Source organism: Molossus molossus, unplaced genomic scaffold (genome assembly GCF_014108415.1).
Source record: "Molossus molossus isolate mMolMol1 unplaced genomic scaffold, mMolMol1.p scaffold_m16_p_12, whole genome shotgun sequence".
Classification (NCBI taxonomy): domain Eukaryota; kingdom Metazoa; phylum Chordata; class Mammalia; order Chiroptera; family Molossidae; genus Molossus; species Molossus molossus.
Genome location: NW_023425347.1, coordinates 25,540,357 through 25,557,106, shown reverse-complemented (window position 1 = coordinate 25,557,106; position 16,750 = coordinate 25,540,357). Strand labels below are relative to the sequence as shown.

At 57.3% G+C, this 16,750-nt stretch overlaps 1 protein-coding gene across 13 annotated transcripts in view; it reads left to right on the top strand.

The window, feature by feature from the left end:
- The window catches only part of JARID2 (jumonji and AT-rich interaction domain containing 2), a 266,545-nt gene that overhangs the window by 244,319 nt on the left and 5,476 nt on the right, over positions 1–16,750 (top strand). For 11 of the 13 annotated variants that reach the window (XM_036257239.1, XM_036257247.1, XM_036257237.1 and 8 more), the window contains 10 exons: positions 936–1,435; positions 3,724–3,816; positions 6,812–6,930; positions 7,018–7,088; positions 7,875–7,989; positions 10,865–10,970; positions 12,000–12,182; positions 12,674–12,804; positions 13,834–14,017; positions 16,183–16,290. In XM_036257239.1, the coding sequence (XP_036113132.1) occupies positions 936–1,435; positions 3,724–3,816; positions 6,812–6,930; positions 7,018–7,088; positions 7,875–7,989; positions 10,865–10,970; positions 12,000–12,182; positions 12,674–12,804; positions 13,834–14,017; positions 16,183–16,290 (1,610 nt within the window). The other 2 variants (XM_036257246.1, XM_036257245.1) reach the window with 2 other exon arrangements.

The following is a 16,750-nucleotide window of genomic DNA, read 5'->3' as shown; positions in this document are numbered from 1 at the left end:
TCTGTTCTCATGCAGTCTTGCTGCTTTCCCTTTTGTTACTAGATGGAAATATGTCCCTGTTGTCCAAAGACCTAAAACTTTTCCCTTTCCACTTTGCTCACTTAGCGTTTTGTTGTGCATTTACCTCTTAACAGACGGTGGATGCTTATTCTGGAAGATTTCCCCCCTTTGTTGGCCAGAAGGTCGCATCTAGGTTACTGTTCAGACATTCCAACATACTTGAGTGGACATGCATCTCACAGTCCATTTGCAGTGAGAACTTGCCACCACGTCCTGTTGTCCTGGAAATACTGTGGGAGTGAAAATAAGACACTTTGAGCATGCATGTGTGTTGGGCATGTGTGTGTGGGGTGTGGGTGTGTGTGTGGGGGGGTGTGTTTAGAGGGGAATTAGGACGGGCAGCACATGCCGTGCCTGTATGATTGCTGACATTATAGCTCTTCCAGGTGACATTGGGCGTGGGCACAGCTGAGTGGCACAGCTGGCCCCTGCCTTCCTTCACCAGGGATGGGCCACTGCTCCTGGTCTCATTGCACCTGCCTCTGGGTGTGTGAGAAGGGTGTTCCCAGTGCGCGCTGCCCGTTTGAGGGGACACTGGAAAGTTTCTCCCCCTGGATTTGCATGCCTGCTCTCTTCTACCATTGGCCTCTGCTTAAAGGTCACCTCCTCTGGGAGACCTTCTCTGATTATCCCATCTGAGACGGTGGCCCTGTTACTCTCCACCCCTCGATCAGCTTTATGTGTCCCCGTAGTGCCCAAGATTGTCTTAAAGGTCTGTCTGCACAGACTGAGTTCCCTGAAGGCCAGAGGTGACTGTTTGCTGTTCTGACCCCAGAGCCTTGTGGGCATCTGTGGACTGTTAGTTGAATTAAAGAGGTCTTGTTCATGGTCCTTTTCACCAACTGTCCCTGTGTTTTCTCCCCTCACCACCCCAGGAGGCTGCGAGCTTGACCTGGCTTGCTTTTTCCGGCTGATTAACGAGATGGGTGGCATGCAGCAAGTGACTGACCTCAAAAAATGGAACAAACTAGCAGACATGCTTCGAATCCCCAAAACTGCCCAGGACCGGCTGGCCAAGCTCCAGGAGGCCTACTGCCAGTACTTGCTGTCCTATGACTCCCTGTCCCCCGAGGAGCACCGGCGGCTGGAGAAGGAGGTGCTGATGGAGAAGGAGATCCTGGAGAAGCGGAAGGGGCCCCTGGAGGGCCACACGGAGCATGACTACCGGTTCCACCCTCTGCCCCGCTTCGAGCCCAAGAACGGGCTCATCAATGGCGTGGCCCCCAGGAACGGCTTCCGCAGCAAGCTCAAGGAGGTGGGCCAGGCCCAGCTCAAGACAGGCCGGCGGCGACTCTTTGCTCAGGAAAAGGAAGTGGTGAAAGAGGAGGAGGAGGACAAAGGCGTCCTCAGCGACTTCCACAAGTGTATATATAAGGTAGGGCCCCTGTAAGGCGGGGTGTGGGGTGAGCAGGGGGCCCTCAGACTCCCAGAGAGCTGGGCAGGGGCTGGCCACCCTGATGGCCTCTGGGGGTCCTGGAGCCACCAGACTGCTTTCTCTGGGACACGTAATAATGAGAAGTGTCTGCAGTCTGTGGGGAGGCTGGGTGCTCAGGAACCAGGCCTCACGTATTTGGCCAGCTGCACAGGCCGTGACTTGACCCCTGGGAGCAGTGAGCCCACTTCAGGCCTTGGAATTCCGTTTTGTTGAATGAGCCAAGTTTGAACCCGGGTGCCAGAGACACAGTACCTAGGATGCATATGCAGTTTCTCCTCTGAGCCTGCTCTCTGAGCACGCCCATCTCAGCCTGGAGGAGCAGAGCTGCCCAGTCAGGCCTGGCGGTTCTCCAGCAGTGACGGCCCAGACCCTTGTGGGCTGGAGTGCTGGTTTCCTTTGCCATCTTGGTTATTTTCTGCATAGCCCACCACCACCCATTAGCCTGCGTGGCCAGTCTCTCCCTTGGAGAGAGGCCTTGATACAGCTGTCCCCTCGCACCTCACCGTTAAAGCTCTGCAGGGAGGAGGCGGGGAGGGCTGGCAGCAAAGCTCGCACCCTTTTCCCAGTCTGCCCGGCACACTGCAGCACCAGCTGTCCTGCAAGGCTTGCTCCTCAGAGATGTGAGGCAGAGTCTCGGACACTCCTGCTTGGCAGCCCGCCTGCCCTTGCTCATCCGGGCGACTGTGGCCTCCTGTTTGGATGGTTCTAAAGCCAGGCTTGGGGCCGCCTCCCTCCTGTCTGTCAGGGCGAGTGGGGCACCCAGGGCAGAGCTAAGAGAGGCAGCTGCTGGATAGCCTGGGCTTTGAGGGGTGCACAGGCTGCACCTGGTGTCTCTGTTTTGTGTTTATCAGGACGGAAGTGTTCTGTAAGGGTCCTGGCTGCCTTCGCTCAACAACCCCGCTCCCACCTCATGACCGCGCGTGTGTGCGTGTGCGTGTGCGTGTGTGTGTTGGGGGTGGGGTGGCTCCCTACGTTGAAAATCTGCTGTGGATTTTCTCCACCCTCAGCCACTCCCCCAGGTTCCCCTCGCTGCCTGGAGGCAGGCCCTGGCCTGTGTGCCCTCCTGGTTCAGTCGGTGTGGACTTTGGGTGCTGGGTCCACTGCACACATGTAGGGAACCTGGGAGTCGTGTCCACTGTGCCTCTTCCCTTTCTGAGCCCGTGCTGGGAAGCTGCACCGCTGGCCGCCCACTGCCACGTGTTCCTCTGTGGGGCCTTCACCCTCACACTTCATTCTGGGAGGAGGTTGTGTGGCCCGGCTTCTTACGCTGGACACACACAGGGTTCAGGGTCCCTGCTTCATCCGCGATGCACTGCGGAGATGGTGCTCTGGGAGCGGCTGCCTGCAGCCTGCTGATGATCTTCTTCTGTTTCACATTTTAACTGTTTTATGAAAAAGGAGAAGGTGGCCCATGGACTATAAACGCAGTGCTCTGGGTTGTGTTTCCTGGCTGTGCGCCTGCGAAGCCCTCCTCAGCTGGAACCACTGATTAAGTCCCATGACTCTGAGTAGCCGACACATGAAATAAGATATTTTCTACTTCTGTTACTTTGTATCTAAGAAGGCTAATTTTATGAGAATGAGTTGGTCCAAGCTGGAATTTTTTTGAAAACCTGCTTTGTAAAGGGTATTTTTAGATCTCATCACAACAAATCTATGAGCTGGGCTGCAGGGCAGTTTGATGGCCGGGTGCTGCTCTGTGGCTGCTGTGTGCTGTGGGCCAGGGTTGTGTTCTCTAGGCCCCTTAGCACCCTCGGGCCACTGCCTGTCACTAGGTTACTCCTATCCTCTCGAATCCGCCAGGTGAGGTTGTGTGTCTGGCCGGTTTTCTGTGACGAGGACTCTTGGGGCTAGTTTCTTCACTGGGTAAACTGAGGAACTCTGCCCAGTTCTCCAGAAAGTGAAAGCTGCTTTTTAAAGAGCACCTGGACGTATACTGGCTTCACGTGTACTGGTTCTGCCATGGCCCCTGTGCACAGCCCGCTTCCTATAGAGGCCGATCTGTTTCTCTGGTGCCGCAGTGCGGTGTGTCCCCAGCCTCTGGCGGCTCCGAGGAGCCCGCTTCGAGGGTGCTTCCCTGCCTTCTCTGCTTGTACCAACTCCGGGCATAAACCAGCCACCCCCGGCCGTGGGGAGGTGCCAGCAAAGCCCGTGGCTGGGGCTGGTGTGGGCTTAGGGCTCAGCTGTGTTGCTTAAGCTGGACTTGCTTGTTTTTGTTTTCTTTCCAGGGAAGGTCTGTTTCTTTAACAACGTTTTATCGAACAGCAAGAAACATCATGAACATGTGCTTCAGCAAGGAGCCTGCACCAGCTGAGATTGAGGTGAGCTGAGCTCATTCTGCCCGCCTGCTGGGACCCTGACCTTAGGGCCCGGTGGCCTGAGAGGACTTGAGCGGCAGCCGAATGTTTTAACTCCTGTTGCTCTAAACTTCTTCAGGTTAAAACCAGGCAGAATGGGGAGAGTGGGTCTCCTCCCAGCCTGTCCCTGACTTACCCAGCCAGAGGGAGAGAGATATGGCCGGTGGAGCGAGCGTCCCCTCAGCTGGAGGGTGTCTGGCACCCCTGGAAACCATAGGTGTGCTGTGCCTTCTCTGGGTGGTTTAGTGGGGCTGGCAGGTTGCCATTTTTGTGTTTCTGCCAACTCTGTTCTTTGAGGTAGTGTGAGGTCGGAAGGATAGTGAGCACCTTTGTGTCCAGACCATTTAGGGGTCTGTGTGGGGCACTCCAGGACAGAAACCAGGCCTTGGGGTTCGCTCTCCTAGGCCAGTGCCCCTGAGCTGCCATCGGCAGGCGCAGGCCCTCAGCAGGTGCGGCCCTGCCGGTGAGGCGCCGAGCTTCCTGTGTTCGGGGCAGCGGTGGGGGAGCAGGTGGTGTCACTGCAGCCTGTCTGGTGGTGTGTAACAGGCTCCAGACCATGCTAATGTTCTTCAGCGGCGGTACCATGTCTTCTGAATAAAACCCGGGCTGACCTCTGGGGATCCAGCCTTCCTGATCAGACCAAGTTTCCCCAGAAGTGGGGCTTGCAGGACAGTCTAGGCCAAAGCAGGACCCCAGCCGCCTACGCCGATGCCTATGGTGCCCCACGGCTGACAGCCATCGCCGGAGGCCGGGTGGTTCTGCCTGGGCCTCAGGCCCGTCCCCAGTCTGGTGAATTCAGTACCGCCTTCTGCATGCCCTCAGGGCCGGGGTCTCTGCCGTGTGCCCACACTGCCCCCGCTCTGTGCTCTGGGTGCTGCCGTGGCCTGCCCCTGCCCCACCCCCACCCCCCAATTTGGTCCTGCCAAAGCCACAGTGTCAGCCAGGCCCTGACTCTGGGACACGTGTGGCCATCACAGTTGCTTCCGAAGTGCTCGTGGCATTGGGGGCAGAGACACCCAAAGAGAAGAGCGTGACTGTGGGACAGAGGCCTCTGCACAGCACCCGTCCTCTTGGGCGTCCCCACGGTGCAGCGTCCACTGCCATCCACAGCTCGAGGGAAGCTCACTTTCATTTGCTACTTGGGAATTCATTCTCTCTGAAAGTCCACCTGTTGCTTTAGCAGTTACATAATATTTAAATATGATGGGAAGATTTTCTAAAGTCCAAACTTTTCGTCTGAAGCTATCTTTTGGGTCCTTCGAAGAAGGTCAGGCCTGCCTTTGGCCAGTGCTCAGCAGCTGGACTGGCCTCCACTTAGCAGTGGGTCCCCTTCCTCCCCCATGGCTTTCTTCACCTAGCAGAGGTCGCATCAGCCCAGCACCTGGGGGGCAGGGCCAGAGCTGTCACCAGCCCCTCAGTCAGACTATGGCTTCCTCCTTCCAGTCAAGGAAGTCTGTTTGAGAAATCCAGGCTCTTAATGATGTTGAATTTATTTTTGGCTTGGTGCCTTTGGTACCCCTGGCTGGTCCTTTTTTTTTTAATCCTTACCAGAGGATATTTTTCTATTTATCTTCAGATAGCGTGGAAGGGAGGGGGAGAGAGAGAGAAACATCGATGAGAGAGAGACACATCGACTGGTTGCCTCCCACACGACCCCGACCAAGGCCGGGGATGAACTGCAACCGAGGTCCGTACCCTTGACTTGCTTCGAACCTGAGACTCATGGGTCTGCAGGCCTCTAACCTCTGAGCCAAACCGGCCAGGCTGGTCCCTCCTCCACAGAAGCTGCCCTGTGCCGGGGGCGCCTGTGGTGTCATCACAGGCAGCCCCACTCGGAGTGGGCTTGTGCTTTGTGACGCTGAGTGGTGATTGGTTAGTCCTTCTCAAAAGTTGGTTCCAGCTTAATGGGCTTTGCCAGAATTAGGGAACGTGATGCTGTGATTCTGGAATGATAATTGAAACAAAATAAAAAAATGCCTCTGAGTGTGGGGAGTTGCCTAAAGGTAAGCTGGGGACACCTGCTCACCTGTCAGTAATGCGCGCCCCTGACTGCTCTCTGCCCCAAACTTGTTTAGATTGGACTCATTAGAGCCTTTTGCCCTGGCTGCTGTGTCCGCCTTCTCAGTCTGTTCAAGTGCTGGCACAGCATGGGTGCACATGAGTTTCACTCCTGCGTAGAAGTCAGGATGGCTGGTTACTAGAAGTGTGTGAGGCATCTGTTGAGATGCTGGAGCTGGAGGCTGTATTTATTTCAGTCTAAGGACCACAGTGGCATGTCTTCAGCCTCCTTATCATTTCATTCCCCACCCCCTTCGTTTAAATGATTTTTTTATTGTGATAGCCTCAAAACTTAGCCCATGTAAGTGTACAGCTCAGCGGTGTGAGTACATTCACATTGGAGCAACCATCACCACCATCCGTCTTCAAAATGCGATTCATCTGGCAAAACCGAAACTCAGTACCTGTTATGCAACAACCCCCATGACCCTGTCCACCCAGCCCCTGGCAGCCGCCATTCTGCTTTTAGTCTGTAACTCTGACTGCTCTAGGCACCTCTTTTAAGTGGAGTCATGTGGTACTGGTCCTTTGTGACTGGCTTATTTCACTTGGCATTATGTTCTTGAGTGCCTCCTGTTCAGCGTGTCAGACTTTCCTTCCTTCGAAGGTTGAATAGTTGCCAGTATATGGATGTTCCCGCTGACTTCCCACTTATCTGTGATGGACACGATGGCTTCCACACTCGAGCTGTTGTGAACAGTGCTGTGAGGGACTTGGGTGTGCAGCTGTCTGTTGGAGCCCTGTTCTCAGTTCTGGGACCTGCCTGCAGAGGTCTCGGGAGCATCGCTGCCCTGTGACGGGCTCCTCTGTTGGGCGTTAGTGTCCCTGCTGCTAGGCTGCGCTGTGCTCTGTGACCCAGGCGCAGCGGAGGGGCTGACTGTCTCTTGCCTCTTCCCCACAGCAAGAGTACTGGAGGTTGGTGGAGGAGAAGGACTGCCACGTGGCTGTGCACTGTGGCAAGGTGGACACCAACACTCACGGCAGCGGATTCCCTGTGGGGAAGTCAGAACCATTTTCAAGGTAAAGTCGGACTCTGTTGTCTACATTCTGGGGACTAGGGGGCATTCCTCCCATCAGTCTGTGACGCCCCTCTTCTTTCTTCTGTAGGCATGGATGGAACCTCACCGTCCTCCCCAATAACACAGGCTCCATCCTGCGTCACCTCGGTGCTGTGCCTGGTAAGTCTGATGTGGCTGCTGTCAGCTGGGTCCTCAGGTCCCTGCCATGGCAGCTTGAAAACTGAGCATCACCCATGGGGAACTGGGGCTGGGCAGCTCCTCTTGAGCACAGCTGACAGTGACGGGATTATGGTATAGAGTCTATATGTTCAAGACATTCATTTGCAGGAAAGCGAGAAACAGGTTCATAATTGAAGTCCGTAAATATGTGGAAAGGTGAACTGAATCACAGCCTCTAGAAGCTGGGCAGGTGCTTAGGGGCCAGCTTTTCACTTTGAAATTGGTATTTTCAGAGCTGAGGTCCTGACTCCTTAGGACTACTGCAGGCTCCTGAGCGATAGATTCCGTGCAGGTATTCGGAAAGCCAGGTGTCCTGGGGCCTCAGGTCACGGAAGACTGGGGCCCTCCACACCTAGGTCTCTCGGGGGGCTTGGTGCTCCTGCCTCCAGCACACTGGCTCAGGTTTGCTGTCTGTTCTGAGCCTCGGGGTGCAGCCAGCAGCTGTTGGCTCTTTGCCAACAGTCATTGTGGCCACGGCCCTGGGGGCATCTTGCTGCCTGAGCTCAGACGCTCTGCTGCTGCTGTTTGTAGCAGAGTCCGTCTTGGCTTCCAGTCTGTACAGCAAGCGGGAGGGAGCAAGCAGCTCCTCATGGGTTTGTCTGTCTGGTTTTAACTCCCGTTTTCTTCTTTCTCTTGTTATCCGGGGAGAAGAAAGTATTTCTGATGGCTGTTCCTCTGAGACATTGCTGCCATCCCTCTGAATGCCGTTTTCTCCCTTTGTTTCAGGAGTGACAATTCCCTGGCTAAATATTGGCATGGTCTTTTCTACCTCATGCTGGTCTCGAGACCAAAACCACCTTCCCTACATCGACTACTTACACACTGGTGCTGACTGCATTTGGTGAGTACACAGCCCTCGGGCAGGGCTGCAGTGGGGGTGCCCTCCCAGCACCTCGTTGGCTGGCAGCCTTCCAGAGCTTCGGTGTGTCTGAGCTCCCTGGGCGTTGCTGCCTCCGCTGGAGGTGGTGGAGAACCTCTCAGTTGCTCTGATGACGAGCTTCTCTCCACGCACTTGCAGGCCATGCATGTTCTTTTTTGTCAGCTGCCTGCTTCGGTTTGATTTTCCTTCTCAGATACTATTTTTTTGTTGTTGGTTTCCAAGTGCTTGTTTCACACTGGGAGTGGGGAGCAGGAAGAGTCACCGTGACTGGTGGCCATGCCTAGCCGTCCCCACCCCATGTCAGGCCCTCTCTCTGGCCTTGCGAGTGGCTGTTTTCAGTGTCCCTTCAGAGTGGTGCCTCCCAACCCCAACACTGCCGAGAGAGTAGGTCGTATGGGAGACAGAGCTGTCTTGTGTCCGACGCACATACTGACTCCCTGCACATAGTTGTCTGCTTTGTGGGAAGCATTCTGCTTCAGTGCCCACCTGTGAGCCTGGCTGTCACCCCCAACCAGGCCTGGTCTGTGGCTGGCTCTTTGTTTATAGTGGCAGATGGGAAATTACTTCGAACAATCAGATGTCTTGTCGACTGATAGTCTATGGGCTTCATGATCATCTCTCACTCACTGTGTTTACTGTCCTAATGGGGCGATCAGGCGTTCTCCGTGAAAATGAAGGCTAAGGACTGACATCCATGCTCTTCGGAGCAGCGTCTGCGGCAGCCTCGTTATGATGCCCCTGCCTCCCGGCCGTAGCACAGTGAGTGACAGTTGGCGCTGAAGTGAGCAGGATGTGCAGGCCCCGCTGGGCGCCTGTGTGTGCAGGAAGGTGGTCTTCAGCACCCTTAGTCTGTGAGTGGCTGCGGCCGTGGGAGGCTGGGAGACAGTGGCCTGGGGGCCGACCACGGGGGACCGCACAGCCAAGATAGCAGCTGGCTCTCATTCAGGGACAGTGCTGCTGCTTGGACTTGGGGAGACCCTCTGTTCTGTTTCTCATGGAGAAGCTCATGTGGGCAATGCCAGGCCTTGCTGGGGGTACACAGAATCCCACGAGATCTGTGCCCAGAGCCAGCTCGCCTGCAGACCCCTCAGTGCCTGGTGTGCGGGGACCTACAGCTAGCAGGGGACAAGGTGGAGTAATGGCTGAATTAGAGGGAGGGACATGAGTCTTTGGGCTTTCTGAGGACTCATTCCTGCACCTCATTGATGGGGAATAAAGAGGAGGCCGGGATGTGATTGGAGAACTTTATGGTTGTGGTTTTTCCTAGAACATGTGATTTAGGTTAGAAGCCCTGGATGTAAATCACGAATCAGTAACACAATATGTTGGCATTGAAATAACATGAGCATAATAAAAACCACTTCAGTGAAGCAACTGAAATGGGATTTGGCCTCTAAGTGAAGGATTTCATCACAGACACCTCAGTGCGGCTGAGATCAGGCAGCCTGCCCGCCCAGGCCTGTGGGAAGGTGCCAGGTTGCAGCTTGGCTGAGGGCTGGACAGCTGTCCAGAGTGAGGAGAGCCGGTCAGCGTCGCCACCGCACCGGGCCGGCCCAGCCTGCCTGCCTGTCGCTGGGTGGGTGGCTCCAGGTGCTCTGTGGCCCAGGTCCTGTGAGGACCTTGGGGATGGAGGGTGGGCTGTGGTCTCAGAGGGCACCTCGCCCAGATGTTCCGCCATGGCCACTGGCACCGTGGGCGGGGAGACGGAGGGAGGCCTTGAGGAGGCCGCGCACAGCTAGCTCACGTGTGCCGGCCGCCTGGCACCTGGACTTCATGTTGTAGATGTTCCTTCTGGGGACGTCAGTAATTCCCCCACTTCCCGTGACTGCAGTAAGGCTCCAGACGTTTCCCTCAGTGAAGGTCTCCCCCACTTTCAGCTTTCCCCCCACCCTGTCTTCCCTGTCAGCTCCTTAGCTCCAGCCCAGTGGGTGTGTGTCGGCCCAGCCTCACCCTGCGGCTGCCTCCTCCACCCGGCTCCTGTTCTCACTCAGCTCCCTTGACTCAGGCCTGTGGGGCGGGGCGGGCTGTCCTGCCCCGTGTGGGGTGGTGTGTGGGGTGGCGTGTGGGGCGGGGCGGGCTGTCCCGCGTATTTTGCCCGCTGATGCTGGGCTGGCTGGCTCCATGTGCACGGCCCCCGCGTGGTGGGGCCTGGGTCCGGGTGCCCCTCCTGTTCGATCCGCAGGCTGCAGTGGTGGCCCCGTGCTCACAGGCTCGACTCCTGCCCTGACTTTCTCTGCATTTGGAGAACTGGGGGGTTCTTTACCTTTCCGGATTACCCCAGCCCTTGGCTCTGGGACCAGAAAGTTGAGCAGGGTCAGGCCCTCATGAGGTGGCCCGGGTAGAGGGCGGAGGACCCGCATTCCAGCGCCGAGTTTTCGTCCTGCAGCGCCTCCTGCTACAGAGCAGTGTCAGATGCCAGGCTGGTGCTGAGACATGGCCTAGAGCACTCACGAGGGGCTCGTTGAGTCTGCAGATGTGCCTGGATCTGATTTATATGAGCTTAAACATCTGTTTTTGATTCGAAGGCTTTTGGCCCACGTATAGGTCCGATCTGCATAAGTGATGAGTGTGTGGTTTGACTGCGGCGGTGTTGCCGGGGAGTAGGGTGGACACAGGCCTTGGAACCATGGAGCCTGTCACCGAGCTGGGGTACCTCACCGACGCCAGGGCTGGGTCCCTCTTCTGAGTTTGTCTCTCCTCTCCTGCACCCGAGGCCACTCTCAGGCCTGTGTTTGCGCGATTCTCTGAGGGACGGTGCAGGGGAGGCTCAGCTTGTGCTCCCAGGCAGAGGGTCCTTGTCGAGTCTCTGCTTCTGCCTTGTCTCCTCACCACCCAGGTATTGCATTCCTGCTGAGGAGGAGAGCAAGCTCGAGGACGTGGTCCACACCCTGCTGCAAGCCAACGGGACGCCAGGGCTGCAGATGCTGGAGAGCAACGTCATGGTGTGTACCTGGGCCACGGGCGCAGGGGCAGAGGCAAAGCGGACAACATAGAATGAATCCTCAAGGCATCCTCCAAACCGAATGTCCTCTTTTATGGAAACCAAACAAAAGAGGTCTTTTCCTCAGACTGCAGAGGACGCTGGGCTCGTGCGCATGGCCTTTGAGTCTGTTTCAGGGCTGGTTTTGTGCATGGAGACTAGAGTGTACGGCAGGGCAGGTCCTGGTTTTGGGTGGACACTTGAGGTCTGCTTGTGCCTTTATTCCCACCTGCTGAGCCCATTTTCAGAAAGTCATGGGGCTGTTGAGTTCCTGGGAGTCTTTCTAGCCTTGAGCTGTGTTCTGATGCTTGAGCTCAGGCCTCTCTGGCCATTGCTGACCCCTCCTTGGGCTACCTGTGTCTTCTGAGCCCCTGATCTGGCTCAGAAGTTGAGCAACAGCCCCTCTGGGGATGCAGGTTCTAAGGTCCCTGGTCTGTACCCCTGTGGCTCTGCTTGTTTCTGGAGACAGCCCAGTGGTCCTCCCAGATTTGGGACTTGTTCCTATTCACACCCTGGCAGTGCTGAGTGGGGACAGGAAGGGCTCAGTGTGGTGTGTAGGACTGTGTCCTCATAGTGGCTGTGCACCTGGATGGCTCTGTTGTCACTCTTGGGCCATTATCAGTTGAGATCTTCCTTGTTGTTTTAGGAGTTAGCCATCTTTATTTTTTAAATGAGAAACAAAAAATCTTCAATACCAAATGTAATCCATCTCCTCATGAATGTGCCCCTTCTCCAGTCCTGGTGCCCCACCTGGAGGCTCGGGGTGTGTGGTGGCACACCTGCTGGGAGTCACCAGCTCTTGGCGCTCAAGGGAGGCTCTCCCGCCCAGCGAGCCAGCTACAGTGGTGGGGCAGTGGGTCTGAGAGGTGGCCAGGATGCTTTCCTAGGAGAGAGGATCTGTTAGGGGTTTATTCGTAACACCGGGAGGACGGGGCTGACAGCCAGGAGTGCAGTCCTGCGAGCATGTGTCAGCCCCGGCCTCCCTCCCCAGATCTCCCCGGAGGTGCTGTGCAAGGAGGGGATCAAGGTGCACAGGACCGTGCAGCAGAGCGGCCAGTTCGTCGTCTGCTTCCCAGGATCCTTTGTGTCCAAAGTGTGCTGCGGCTACAGCGTCTCTGAGACCGTGCACTTTGCCACCACCCAGTGGACAAGTATGGGCTTCGAGACGGCCAAGGTAGGTAGTGGTACACGTGCATGTACGGACACACACAATGCACATGTCTCTGCGTGAGCCTGTCTGTCCCTTTTTAGATGTGTTTAATTTCAGAAAATGCCGTTGAAACCTCTGAGCAGTGCCAAGAGCTTTTCCTAGGAGAGAGGACCTGCTAGGGGTTTACTTGTGTCAGGAAAGGTTCTGGGCCCCCTTGTGAGTCTGCTGTGACATCGAGGGGACCGGGCTGATGGTGCTGGAGGTAAACGCTTGGCACGGGGAGCGAGTCGCACTGTTTCCAGGTGGCGCCCTGCCGCGTGGTGGCCCAGCAGTGGCGCTTCCTGGTGTCTGGTGCTTCCCTCCCAGGCAGAAAGGATCAGTTGTATGATTTTCAGCTGCTTTGAAACAAAGCGGAACTCCAAATTTGAAAATTCGGAAAGCATCCTTTGTCCAGTAAAGAAAAGTCTGGGGGGTAGTGAAAATCTACCCTCAGGGGACGTGACGGCTTCTTTCAGGAAATGAAGCGTCGCCATATCGCTAAGCCATTTTCCATGGAGAAGCTCCTCTACCAGATCGCACAAGCAGAAGCCAAAAAGGAGAACGGCCCCACTCTCAGCGCCATCTCGGCCCTTCTGGATGAGCTCAGGTAACAGACCCAGGCTCCAGAGACCCCGGGGCTCTGCGGGGTGGGGCTGCGGCCCCCTGCCACTTGGCTAGGTGGGTGAAACCTTTCGAGTGTATTTTTTTCTGTTTTTTTAAATATAAGTTTACCCTCCTGTTTTCATGTTGGACATTTAGAGTCAGAATTTACTGATGTGCCGATGCAAAGGTCCCCCTGTGGGAATGGCCGGGAGCTGGGCTCCAGTACCTGGCACCCCAGTTCCAGCAGCACGTTGCCAGGGAGGAAAAGGTGGCCGCAGCCTCATTTCTGGAGGTTGGGGTGGACACGGAGAGAGGCCGCAGAGCCCTCCCGTGGTTTTCTTGCCAGCCTGCTCATGATGTGGGGGAGAGGCCGCTGGGCGGCTTGCGTGGGCTGCAGCTCCCTGGGGCCTGTGCTGGCCACGCGTCCTGCATCGAGCCCTCACCCAGCTTCCGTCATGCAGTGTCGCAGGAGTCCTCCCGGGGCCGAAGCAGATCGGGACAGAAGCTGAGAAGTCACTGTTTGCTTGGCTTCCTGTGTAACCCTCTTCTCTTTTCCCACCATGTAGCCTCGTGATCTCTCCCTTCTGGGGAGAGACTCGGTAGTGCTGACGGACAGCACACGGATTTCGACTGGTGTTGGTCGAACCTTTGATGACGATACCGGCAAATAGTTTGTTGCATCCATTCTTGGCTCGGATTGCAGGGCAGGGCACCCCTTACGCCGCAGTGAGGGGTTTGCCTGTGTGCCCTGGTGTTGTGCTCCTGTTAACCGTAGGCAGGGCCCAGTCAGCAGAGCAGCCTTGGAAGCTGTGGGGGTTGTCTGAGCTTTTTTTTTTTTGACTAAAGACCACGGGTCCCCACTTGGGGGCCAGGGAAGGTGAGCATGTACATCTCACCATCCCTACCAACAGGAGGGTGTGCCAGGACGGGAGGCAGTTGGCTGGGGCGCGCATGTTCCCTCTGGAGGCGAGGGGACCCGGCCAGGCAGCCGTGCCAGCCTCCTGAGGGCCGGGCTCCTGTGTTGTGTCGACAGGGACACGGAGCTGCGGCAGCGGAGGCAGCTGTTCGAGGCCGGCCTCCACTCCTCTGCCCGCTACGGCAGCCACGACAGCAGCAGCACCGTGGCGGATGGGAAGAAAAAGCCTCGAAAGTGGCTGCAGCTGGAGACCTCGGAGAGGCGGTGTCAGATCTGCCAGCACCTGTGCTACCTGTCGATGGTGAGCCCTGGCCCGCCCTGCTCCTACCCACGCCTGCCCACAGGGGGCGCCCAGTCGCCCTTGGACCTGCTGTGGACCTTGGCCAGGCTCCTGACCTTCAGAGGTCAGGCGCCTCCTCCGCAGCGTCCAGGTCAGAGACCGAGAGCAGACCCCAGGTGTGGGGTGGGCTCTGCTCTGCCCGTCCTCTTCCGCAGGGTCTTCCTCGTTGTGGTTACCTGTCTGCGGGGAGCAGGCCTCCTCCCGGCCATCGCCCTGGCCTCCAGGCATCCCCTGGCGCGGGGCTGGGCTGCCCTCACTCTGCGCCCAAGTCCACACCGGGCCTCATCTGACCTTGGCTTTTCCCCAGTTTCCATTTGGCTGTGTGACTGAGCTCACTGCCCCTCGGGGCTCGGAAATCTGTCTCTGGCCAACAGGAATGTTTCTCCTCAGCAGCACTCTCTGGTCTCTGGTCAGAGTGGCCTCTCTGAGCCAGCTCTTTCTCCTGCCTTGTCTGCCCAGGCTGGCTTCCCTGCTCTCAGGATGTTCCCACAGTGCTCGGGCTCAGGCCCGCTGCAGCCTCAGCCCTGCCTGTGACTGTGTCCGAGTTGCGGGACCCCCACCCCAGTCTGGAGGGGCTGGGCAGAATCTGGGCTGAGTGGACAGCTAGGCTGGTGTAGCCTCACCTCCCACTAGGAAGCTGCTCTGACAGGTCTGTGGGGTGCCCCAACTTCCATGCAGGATGCTCCCCACACCACTTGCCTCAGTCTGGCACGGGTGGCCTCCAGTGCCGGTGTGGACTCTTCCTCGGGCGAGGTCAGTGAGTGCCCGCCCCAGCCCGGCATGGCGGCATCTCCCCCGCCAGGCACACGTGGTTGTCTAGATGCAGAGCAGCAGCGTGTCCAGGTCTGACTGCGCTGCCTGGCCCCGCCCAGCTCCCTGCAGAGAAGAGGGGCCACACAGCCGTCCCTGAGGGAGTCAGATGCTCTGTCACATCTGGGAGCTCAGGACGCTGACAGAAGGGCAGAAGCTCCCGTATCAGTCTGCCGGGCTGAGGCCGTGGGTGGGGTCTCAGACGGACGGTCTCGCCCAGTGCCGAGGCCGGGAGTCCCAGAGGGAGGTGTCAGCAGGCTGGTTCCTTCCAAGGCCTCTCTCCTCCTGGCACGTAGGTGGTCTTCCCTCTGCACATGCCCCGTCCCCTCGTCTGGCGAGGACCGTCGTGCTGGGCTGGACCCCGCACTTGCCCATTTCACCTCCGTCACCTCTTCCTCACCCGTCTGCAGATAGTCACATTCCTCAGCCTGTGAATTCACGGTGTCTGTGGATATGATTCTGTCCATAACAACTATACAGCTTCTTATCTGGTCTTCTTTTTAAAAGACATAATCGAGAACCATGCTGTCTTCTAAAGGAGAAGGCATAGCATTTTGTCAGTTCCCTAACAGTTCTGTGTCCATTCCTCCCTCGGCATGGGTTGTTCCCATGGGAGAGAACCATTGCGTTGCTCCCCGTGAGCTCCGTGCGCGGCCCAGCCCACCGCCGCGGGCTCGAGGACAGCGCCCTGCGCCTCTGCACCCCGGCATTCGGAAGCCGCACCTCGGAGCTGCCCTCAGGCGTTTCTTAGCAGCCGAACGTAGCTTTATAAAGCATGTACCCTAAATTCATAGGTGCACACAGAGGTTTTGTTTATACTTACAGTTTCCATTACTCGGACACCTAGTATGTTTGTGCACTTTTGTTCACTAGGTTCACATTCTTGCCCGCCCGTCTGCCCCCGCGTCACTTCCTCCTACAGTGCGTGCTCTCGGCCTTGCCTTGGAACCCTGGAGACCGGGAGTCCTGGGTCTGCCCTCAAATCTTTGTGCAAAGGCGTCCGCACTTCCCCATCTCCCCCAGCCTGAGACCCTCTCACAGGAGAGCGCAGAAGTCTGGACGGGACTCGGGGCCACCCTTAGGTGCAACTTGGCGACCTTTCAGTTACTCATTTCCTAGTTGAAAATCTTGTTCCAGGGGATTTATTTTCATTGATTTCCAGTGATTTCGAGTAGTGGACACTCCTTAGCTTGGACAGCTGTCAGGGACAGGCCTCCGGGCGGTCCCTGGGGCCTCCCCGCGGTGCCCCTCCCGGGGCGCGTGCCCTGGCAGCAGTGTCCTCGACCTCAGAGCCTCAGGAACGTGTCTCCTCGCAGGTCGTTCAGGAGAACGAGAACGTGGTGTTCTGCCTGGAGTGTGCCCTGCGCCACGTGGAGAAGCAGAAGTCCTGCCGCGGACTGAAGCTGATGTACCGCTATGATGAGGTCAGTCCCGGCCCTTGGGGGAGGCCCTGCCCACAGCAGCCTCTGGGGTCTGGTGTCCTGAGTGCCCAGGAGCAAGGGGCTGCTGCAGGGGGGTCCCCGTGTCACCTGCCCTGGGGTTCTGTGGGCCAGTGGGCCTGTCATCCCCCAACTCGAGATGTTTGTCACTGCCTAAGACCAAGTGTGTCCTGCATGGCTCTTTTTGGCTGGATAGAGCTGTCCCAAGAAGGGGGAACTGAGGTTTGGCCTGACCTGGAGAAACCCAGGAACTGGGACTGTGGAGCTTTTACTTTCCCAGACTTGGCTTCACTCCAGTTTCCTCCATGTTCACCGTAGCCTGGTACGCGAGCCCTGTCCACACAGCCTCCCTCCCCGTGCAGGGCGGCCGCCTCGCCTGCTCCAGCCCTGACGGCTTCTCCGTCAGCATTCCTGGCCCGGGCCTCCGTGTACAAGGGCCTGGGTT